Below are 10,000 nucleotides of genomic sequence, written 5' to 3'. Positions count from 1 at the left end.
CGAAAGAGGATATCGCTGGGAAAGACCACACATGTTACAAGAATGGCTTGGAGGAGAAGATGCCTATTTCCGCTTTGTTTAACAAACTAGCGGGAGGACAACTTCTTCGTGGTCTTAACATAGTCACAACAACAAGACCAACGGCAGTGACCTGTGTTGAAGATGTGAACTTTGATAGAACAGTCGAAATCCTGGGATTTACGTCCGAAAAGGTTGAAGACTATGTCGAGAAGTTTACACAAGGAGTTCGCGACGCAAAGGACAAAATTTGGGGACACATTAAGTCGAACATGAACCTGTTTTCATTGTGCTACATCCCAGTGAACTGTTTTCTCATTTGTTCTTGTCTTTGGGAAATTGTCAGGGATACAGCACACACTCGGCTCCCTACAAGAATGACTGAGATTTACACGATGGTTGTAAAGATTCTCTTCTTTAAGCACAACCGGCAAAGCAGTGCTCAAGGTAACCTGATTCTCAAAGTGTACATGTACTTGCCGTTTAACGAGCTCCCAGATGATGACAAAGAAATTCTCAAGAGGCTGGGAGAAATTGCTTTTGAGGGAATAAAACAAGGAAGATTGCTCTTTGAGTCAAGCAAAGTCATTGGACTGGAAGATTGTGGACTTCTTCACAGATTGCCAGACGCAGAATCCCGTTATAATGAGCCGCCGAAAGCCCAATATTGCTTTACACATTTGACACTGCAAGAATTCTTCGCTGCAAAAAATGTTGTGGAGTCCTTGAATAAAAGGGAACTCGAAAACTTTGTGTCAGAACACATTAACGATGGTGCATGGCAAATGGTGCTGCAGTTTGTGGCTGGATTACTCGAGCCTGATCCAGAAACAGAGAGCTCAAACAGCGACATTTTTATCAAACTGCTTCCTATATCGACTGAGAAGGAAACAACGCTGACCTTTTGGCCAGCTTATGAAGACAAACAGCTAACACTGAACTTATGTAAGTGTTTGTACGAGATTGATGATGAAAAACAGCAGGCAGTGTTACAAAACAAAATTGAGCAAATTGGCTTTGACGCCGTAGATTTTAGTCGCTGTTCACTCGGGCCTGTTGACTTTGCTGCTGTGTCGCATTTCTTAGGAAATGCTTCGGGAGTTTTGAGTATGGATTTGGCGGTGAATAATCTTGGTTCATTGGGTGCAAAAGAAGTGCAAAAGTTTCTTGTAAATACTGGATGCAAACTAAACAGCTTATACCTCGATGGTAACAAGTTAACTGAAGAAGCAGCCGAGTATTTATCAGCAGCACTAAAGCACAGTAATTGCAAACTAAACAGCTTAAACCTCATGCGTAACCAGTTAACTGATAAAGCAGCCGAGCATTTATCAGCAGCACTAAAGCACAGTAATTGCAAACTAAACTTCTTAAACCTCGAGGGTAACAAGTTAACTGATAAAGCAGCCGAGCATTTATCAGCAGCACTAAAGCACAGTAATTGCAAACTAAACTACTTAAACCTCAGTTATAACAAGTTAACTAATAAAGCCGCCTTCCGTAAATCAGTGGAGCATATTAATTGCGAAGTTTTAGTTTGAATAAACTTAAACCATAAAAACACGCAGTCGTTTCATTTCGACGTTTTTTAGCTTACGAAATTGAAAGTTTGAAGTTAGGACGGTTACTAAATCAGTACGAGAAAAACTGAAGGTTTAAATATTTCAACCCTTTGAATATAAAGGAACCATGGATTCGTGAAAGCCTTTTTAAATAACAAAATTATTATAGGTTCAAACATAACAGATGAATGAACAATACAAGAGCAACAAAGTCAAACAAATTTGACAGTAAATTTAGTTTATTACACTGTGACATACAAGCGATTTCATTTAAAATCCAGCTTACCAAAAATAGCTTCGCAAAGAAAAAATGTCCAACTATTTCGTAAACCAAACAACTTTTTTGAAGTGTCCATGGTCTCTGTGTAAAACATTTCAAAGCTCAGCTCCTTGCACTTCTTCAATGCTTAAGTGACTTGAATTTGTACTGATAATTTCTTTAATTCCATTCTTTTAGTTGTACGTCTTTTAAGTCCATTGTAAACTGATAGCACAGGATCGTGTTTCAAAGGCGCCAATCGAGTATATTTTTCTTGTAAATATTGGCTTTGGTGGAACACAAAAAAATGCTGAGTTGATATTCAACTACTTTGCTGATGTCATCTACGGATCCAAATGAACCAATCAAAAAGAAGTTTTGTTGTTCAATTAACCAATCACAAAAAAGATAAAGAAAATGTCTTGTTTTCTAAGAGGTCCAATTCTTGAATGAAATGAACCAATCAGGAAAGTTGAGGTGAAATTTGGATCCTAACTTTCACAACTTAGTTAATGAAAAATTTTAAATACTAGTAACCACACTACAACGTATTGTTATAGGTAGCAAAAAAAGTAGATCCAAAAAAAAAAAAAAGACTCTTCGGGGTAGAGCACAAAATATTTCGACAGTTTGTAAATAATATTTCAACTTTGGTTTTTTAATTGCATTGTAAAACTCTATTATCAATATGTAACGGAAGATTTCTCATAATGCATGCTTGAAATTGTTTGTAAGTAATAGTTTGTAACATTTGTAAAAGTAGTTCTGGTTTAATTAAACTTTTGAGATGAAGTTTTGTGTGTTTGCATGAATTGACTTTGTCCTGTCACGCTATGCTCCCCATTCTTGGTGATCACTGCCCTGTGTTTTGAGTCCTACTCCCCTGAAAATTGTTCATTTAAAAATTCTAAAAACCGGAAAGAAACTCCACCTTTAGTAATTTATTGCTTTTGCTATTTTCACCCGATGATTAACTTGAATACAGCCCAATAACGCGAAGGAGCGTGAACTTTCAACAACACCAGCTCTGGTTTACACCGGTTCACTTCCTCCCACAACAATACTTCTTATCATGCAAGCGAGGCTGTGTTGTAACACTATTACGCCACCCACGTTAGGTAAAGTTGTGACTTTACAGCGGAAAACGCAGGAATCTCTTGGGTTTTTTTTAATCTTCGGTTTTGTTTTCGGCCGGATTCTGCAATCTACTCCGGATTTTTATGACCTTATGTTCTTCACGCAAAAATCATTCGCGAACACAAATCCCTTCCCCACCCTTACACGAGTCAGAAGAAGCCACTGACCCACCATTGCAGTTGAGTTGCAGAAGAATCAACAAGCGAATTCTTGAGAAAGGTTATCGCGGCTTAAATGGAATGGGAACTTTCCACAAAAGAGCAAAAACGTTCCTTTCTCGTGTTTCTTTTCGATACTTTAGAGTCCTCTTTATGTTACGCTCTGGCTACGTTTATTTGCCCTCAATTGTGCAAATTGAACAGTCCTGTGTTCTTTAGAGGAATGGACTCCGAAAGCCATCTTATAGAGCTCCAAGAAGACAACAAGATCCCCAAGAAATCAAGCAAATTTGGCAAAGTAGTTGTTGGAATCACAGGAGGCACAGCACTTGGAATTGCTCTTGTCAATGTACCGTTTGTCACGCAAGCTCTGAGAAAAATTTTCCTTTCTTATGTGCCAGCGACAGAGAGACAAGTTGCTAATATTACAAAACCGGCAAAAACCTCTAAAAGGCAACGATCGACGATGGTGGATTTGGGCAGTGGCCATGGGAGAGTGGCAAGTTTTAGTTTAAAACTCGTTTATCATTCCATACGTTGAAGGGGTAATAATAGGCCCTTTGCGTGATCGTGTCACGTGAGAACGGTGACCCTTGTGTGAAGCCTGTCCACACTTATCCTGATATTTTTGAATCTGCAACTTTTATTTTCCGGATTAAAAAATATTCCCATCCACACGTAGCGAATTCAAATCAAATTTTCCTGTCCACGCCTATCTGGACTCAGGACTCCTCAAGGCGACAGTAATCTTGAGAAAGGAACTAGGCTCGATCTTGTTACATCATCCGAATTAAAAAATTGTGGATAAATTTAGCGTCCACACAGTTGGATTCACAGCGGATTGAAAAATTTCCATTCTGGAGAGTGTATTCAAAAACTTCCAGATTTGCCAGCAAATTCACCAGATATGTGTGAACAGAAGGCGTATCCGGAAAGAAAAAAATGCAGATTCAAAAATGTCTGGATATTTGTGGATGGGGCCTGAATCCTAAAAAAAAGTTGTTGTGGTACAAAAAACAGATGCCAGACGCCAGAAATAGAAGAAACGTGATGAAATTAGTGAGAATGTCAATTTTGAGGCCAAGTGCTGACATTTAGGCGAGAGATTTTACATTGATTTTAATGCTTAAAAACTTAAGCTTAAGGGAGATTTATATGGAAAACAGCTGCTGGATGGCAAACTTTGCCTCCAGCACTCAATTCTTTTACAATTTTCAAAGTTGAAACCGCTCTAAAATCACGCACTTTGACGTCAATGGCCTGAATCATGCTCTTTCCATTTTTGGCATGTGTTTTGTACCACGACCATTTTTTTTTATAATTGACAAGGTCATGTGACATGGTCATGCGAAGAGCCTACTCACCAATGAATAAAAGTATAATGATGATGATGAAATGGGCCTTTTTACTTGAATTTCTCATGATTTGGTCACGAAATGACTGCAAAACTACCAATGATCATTTTATCATTAGTAATTAGTATGTACTTTGATGTAGTTTTGTTCAGATATGTGCTACAGTAAGTTCTGCACATAAGAATATGGCATTGTTCTATTGCCAAAATCGTGGTTGTGTCTGTTTGCACATCCTGTTACTGCGTTAAGTGTTTTTGTTTTGAAGCTGGTACAACTTTAAAGCCTCTTGCTCAGAGTAGGTAAGACTATTCTTAGCTCTTGGACTGCCTGTCAATCAACTTTGATTTTGGCTCTCTGGCAGGTATTTGCCGCTGCTAGACATGGTTACCAACGTCATGGGTATAAACTAAATCATTGGCTGGTTTGGTATTCAAAACTGCAGGCAAGACTACAAGGACTCCATAAGAAGGACAATGATTTTCCAGAGATGACTTGTGGAAGGTGAGAAATGCTCTTAACTCCAGGCATTAAAGTGGTCTTCATCTAGAAACTGGCTGGCTATAGCGGAAGTTCCTATATTTAACCATCACTCAGCAATGTAGATGTTAAAATAATGAAGCATTTATGCAACACATTTTAATGTCACATTTCATGTGCCAAATCTGCTGAGCGGCAGTTCGTGTTTCCTGACTGCACAAAAACTGAGCGTAAAGAATATCTCAGACGTAATCTGTTGCCTTTGCTTTCACAAATACAAATGGTCTGATTTTGTAAGATTTTTTATTAGGCCAGTAAACTAAGGTCCTGCATCATAACCTTAAATTTTGTAAATAACCCTATGAGACAATAATAGTTATTCATAATAGCGGGCGAAGCAGGTCTTTCAGTGCCAATGATTTTTTGCATTCCAGCAGTGCCAAAGTCAGGGTGAAAACAAAGATTGCAGGACAACAGATGAGCATAAAAAAAAACTTAAGAGCGTGCCTATAGCCGAATGTTAATTGCGGCTTTGTTATATGTATTTTCAAGCATCTTAACTTTCTAAAAATTGTCAGGATAATTGTGATGTTTCTTGCTTCAAAATTATTGATAATGCTTCTTCTTTTTATCAACTCAAAATCAAGGAGAGCTTCCATATTGAGCGCTTGAAACCCGAACTCAACAAACAAGTTGATCATGTCAGTTTAGCATTACACTTTTAAACTTTTACCGTTATGTCAGTTGTATCATCTGTAATATTGTTGGTTCATTTGAATTTTATCTACATGTACTTCAACTTGTAACGAACATTTAATCTACAAAGAATCATTGTATTGATAGTTATATATTAATTACATGTATATACGAATTATCTTGTAAAAATTTCAATGTTCAGCCTCCTCAAAATGTTTTTGGGGAGCAGGTTATAAGGAAAGTGGAGACGGTTTTGGTGCCAAAGGCACCCAAGCGAGGGGCCACTGAAAAATGCAGACTGCAGACTGTGCAGACTGTCTGTAAAATGAAAATTCGATTAGCCTGAATTAGGCCTAAATAACATTCAGGGTAGCCTGTTTAGGGTTAGCTGTCAATAATAGTGAGGGTAACGCCATATTTTCCCCCTGGTCTGCACGGTCTGCACAGTCCACAGTCTGGGTTTTTGGGGTGACCACCAAGCGAGTGCCCAAAATGTGCAAGCTAGGCATGTTCCCGCAGGAAATTTTTGACATTTAGACACTCACAGATGCAATTTAGTGAAATCTGGGGGATCTAAAGTGACAAAATTTCACACATGGAATTGACACTTGCATGGTGTCTGATAAGAAATACTGGAATGTTAGTTAAATAAACATTTCACGTGCACCACGCAAAAAAAATATTGCGGAAGCGAATTTGAATGTTAAACAAGCATTTTTAAATTCAAGCCTCTATATCTTCTCCAGTGACTTTACTTTACAGCTAAAATTGTGTTGTCTGTTTTTTTTTCTGTCTCACCTGTCGTAATCAAAATAAGACATTTCTGACTGGAAGGAGACGGTCAAACTTTCTGAGGAGGTGGCTCATTGAGCCGTTGACCGGCCGGTTTTGAGAAGGCTGAATGTTACAATCACTATGGCTGAAGATGATGTTTGAAACATCGAAACATGTTCCTTAAACTCAAAAGTGTGGTTGTATTTTTAAAAATATTAGTGACACTTGTGCTATCCAGACCATTTGGAATAAATAAAAAGTAGTAATGAAAATAATACACGTAGTGTCATCTTCGCAGTGAAAAGAGGATTGGCTTTGTGCGTTCTGTAACTTGTTCTGTTATTAAGTTCTTTTGGACGAGACCAGTATCCACAAGACTGAAATAATCTTTGGAGCTTCTGAGACTTGAATGGAATATGGGAGATTTTTCTGAAAGTTGCTGTATGAAAAATGCACAATAACTGAACAATTCATCAAATGTTTGAAATAGTTTTCACTTTTCAATCACTGTTTATTTTATAAAGAAGGGAAAGTTCATAACTAGGAATTTTTGATATATCAAGGAAAATATCCATGGGAATTCAGAATCTCAAGGACAAAGTTCAAAACTGGCACGCATGCAGTTCAAATTTCAAACGATTCAGGTCACGCGTGACACGTCAGCTTAACTTTTACATCTTTATTTCATCTTTATTTGTCCAAGCAATTGCACATTTAAATTACAAAGGGAGGATGGTTTTTGTTTGTTTTGATGAGGCTTGGTACGTTAAGGGGTAGTGTGATTCTCTTTCAATAATTTATTCTTGAGCCAACAAGTCAGTGGTATTTCTTTGGTACATCCCAAGAGGATATGATTCTCAATGATCCTGTTCTTTTACTTACAGGTTAAACTCTCCAACTTGGACATTGTTGTGATATTTGGAGTTGCTGAGATAGTAAGAAACTTTTAAGATATTACTTTAGACATCATGTTTACGAGAGGTGTTTGCCCTTACCTCGCCCAGTATGGAGAGAAGTCCACAGTAACCAGAAGAATACAATTTTGATTCATTTGTTTTAGCATTTTTACAGTCCTGATCAGCTGTTTACGTGAAGATTGAAATCTCAGCTAAAAAATATCTTTCCAGCCAATCTTCTGAGATATGAAAGGTACTAAAAAGCTCATCTAAAAATGGCCTGGTGTCCTTTAAATATTGGTGACATAGTTCTAGCATGGGAGTTGTATGCTCCGGATTGTGGGCTCTTGTTGTGGGTAATGTTGTCAAGACTTGGCTGACTAGCAAAAAAGCTGTGAGTGCATGCTTCATAAGAATAACAACTAGATAGGGGTTCTGATGCTACAGATTGGGACGTACATACTTGACTGGTCAAGTAATATCCCAGAGAGGCTCTTCAGAAAGAGGCTTTTCAAATTTTGCCACAGTGACTGTAAATGCCCAGTTTTTACAGATCTCCTACTCATTTGGCATTGGCTAAATATTAATTGAAGTATGCATCAGTTCAATTAACATTTTATTACAATGTCAACGGCTACTGAAAACTAAAACAGAAGTACTGCGCAGAAAAGTGTGTGTGTCCTGTTATGCCTTGTAACTTCAATCATAATGATAACTATTTACTTCTTAACCATTGCACAACAAATATATTCATTAAGCTGGAGTTTCCTTGGAAGCCGGTCATTGACGGTATATCGCAGTCTGTTTGTCAGATTTTCACTCAAACTTTTGTATTAAAAAGACAAGAGTGACAGCTTCTTACCTTGATTAGCCCCAAAGCATATGCTTGAAAAGTTATTGAAAACCCTGCATTAAGAAAAGGGTTTAAAAGCCAATTGTAGAAGCTGAGTGCACGGCATCTAATTTTCAGGGCTTTATGATTTGCATTTTAGATTATGAAGGTGTTGGATGTCAAAATTGGGTGTGCATCTGGGTCAATCCTAGGCATTATAGTGAGTAACAAAGAACTTACCAGATCCTATACACATTCGACAAACTACTCAAGGATAAAAAAAGTCCAACTGGTGAGTGTAACTTACAATATTTTGGCTGGTAAAATTAGTATATTAAGTTGTCAAGTTGCCACAAGCGTGTATTTTGATGAGAAGGATTTTGCAAGAACTGAAGTTATGCATGTAGAGGTAGAGTATTACCATTTTTTCAGTTGTCCAGGTAATGGGATTTTGCAAGTCATTGTGACAAATTCTTTTTTTAAAAGTTGTCATCTCCAATCAGTTTAGTCTAGTTCATGGAATGTTTCTTTAAAAAAAAAACAGACATTGGTCACTTTTTAAAACTATTTCAACTTCTCTTTTTTTCTTATATGAATTGTAAAAAAGTTTGAACATGTGTATTTCAGCAAGTGGAAAGATGGAAGAGTCTTTGCTGTTTGTTAGTGAGTTTTAAAGTGCCTCTGATGTAAAAAATATCTTTTGCTTATTTTGAAGACCTTTGAAAATGATGAAGAATGGTGTTTTTTATTTTGGAATTCCTTCTTTCGTTCCAGAGATATTAGAGTTGTTGTTAAAAATTGGTGTCTGTCACAAACATTGCAAAATGACTGTAATGAATCACAAAATTGAGAATATCTCTGAAAATATTGGAGTAATGATATTCAAACTTGGCACCAGTAATGTACATTAGATAAGGCACAAAGTGCCATGGCAACAGTCTTGTTTCCAGTCCCTTTCTGCAATGAAGCAAATATCTTGGATTTTGAACAGATAAGTACAGGCAGATGGTCAGACTTGAAATGCATGTGCTGTCCATAGTGTTTTACATCTCTGTATAAGCTTACTGACAGTGTAGTCATGCCTCGTCATGACAATGAATGACCAAATCAATTGTGAGTTAAATAAATGCTGCAGCAAAAAAACGGTTTCCATGGCAACAGCAAGAGGGTATAAGTTTTTAGTTTTAAGTTTTTATGTAGATGACTGTTGCCAAGTTTGAACAACACCCATCCAATATTTCTGGAGATATTGTCAATTTTGTGATTCAGTAGAGTCATTTGCAATGGCCCATTTCCGAGTTGCTGGATGTCTCTTTTTCAGAACGAGTCCTGGTGCATAACCATTCAAATGTAAGTGAGTTGCGTATTCTAATTTATGCAAATCAAACTCATGCATGACACTTCCCTTACAATAGTTGAGCACCAAGACTCACTTCGAAACCAAGACTATCAGGAACTCGGAAATGGTCCATTTTTGTGACGTCATTTTTTAAACAAAAAACTTGAATATCTCTGGAACGAAAGAAGGTATTCCAAAATAGAAAGCAAAAGATATTTTTCACTTCATAGGCACTTAAATGTGGAAATAGTTTACTTTTCTTTATGACATGTCAACACCAACAGTTTAGGTCCACTTGGAAACCCATTCTTGGTTTTCACTCACGTGATCAACAGCCATGTTTTTCAACAAAAGCAAAGAAAACGTTTTGGGGGGGGGGGGGGGGGGGGGTGGGGTTGTGTGAATGGGGTTTGAAAAATTTTCTTTCTGTGGAAACTGGCATTGTGTTATTTTCTTAAACAAAGTGACCTGGTTTTACGCAAGTGTTGACTTCATCC

General features: G+C 37.5%; 1 protein-coding gene across 4 annotated transcripts in view; it reads left to right on the top strand.

The window, feature by feature from the left end:
• Window positions 1-2,928: 2,928 nt before the first annotated feature.
• The window catches only part of LOC138040493 (ATP synthase subunit C lysine N-methyltransferase-like), a 7,536-nt gene continuing 464 nt past the window's right edge, over window positions 2,929-10,000 (top strand). Inside the window, exons 1-5 of one of the 4 annotated variants that reach the window (XR_011130688.1) lie at window positions 2,929-3,633; window positions 4,851-4,990; window positions 7,321-7,371; window positions 7,497-7,585; window positions 8,325-8,456. Coding sequence is in view for 1 of the 4 variants with exons in the window: in XM_068886220.1 (XP_068742321.1) it covers window positions 3,211-3,633; window positions 4,851-4,990; window positions 7,321-7,351 (594 nt within the window). In the remaining 3 variants the exon portion in view is untranslated. The other 3 variants (XR_011130689.1, XR_011130687.1, XM_068886220.1) reach the window with 3 other exon arrangements.

The sequence above is a fragment of the Montipora capricornis genome, chromosome 1, assembly GCF_036669925.1.
Source record: "Montipora capricornis isolate CH-2021 chromosome 1, ASM3666992v2, whole genome shotgun sequence".
Taxonomy (NCBI): Eukaryota; Metazoa; Cnidaria; class Anthozoa; order Scleractinia; family Acroporidae; genus Montipora; species Montipora capricornis.
Note: the sequence above shows the minus strand (reverse complement) of the source record. Positions and strands in the feature narration are given on the sequence as shown.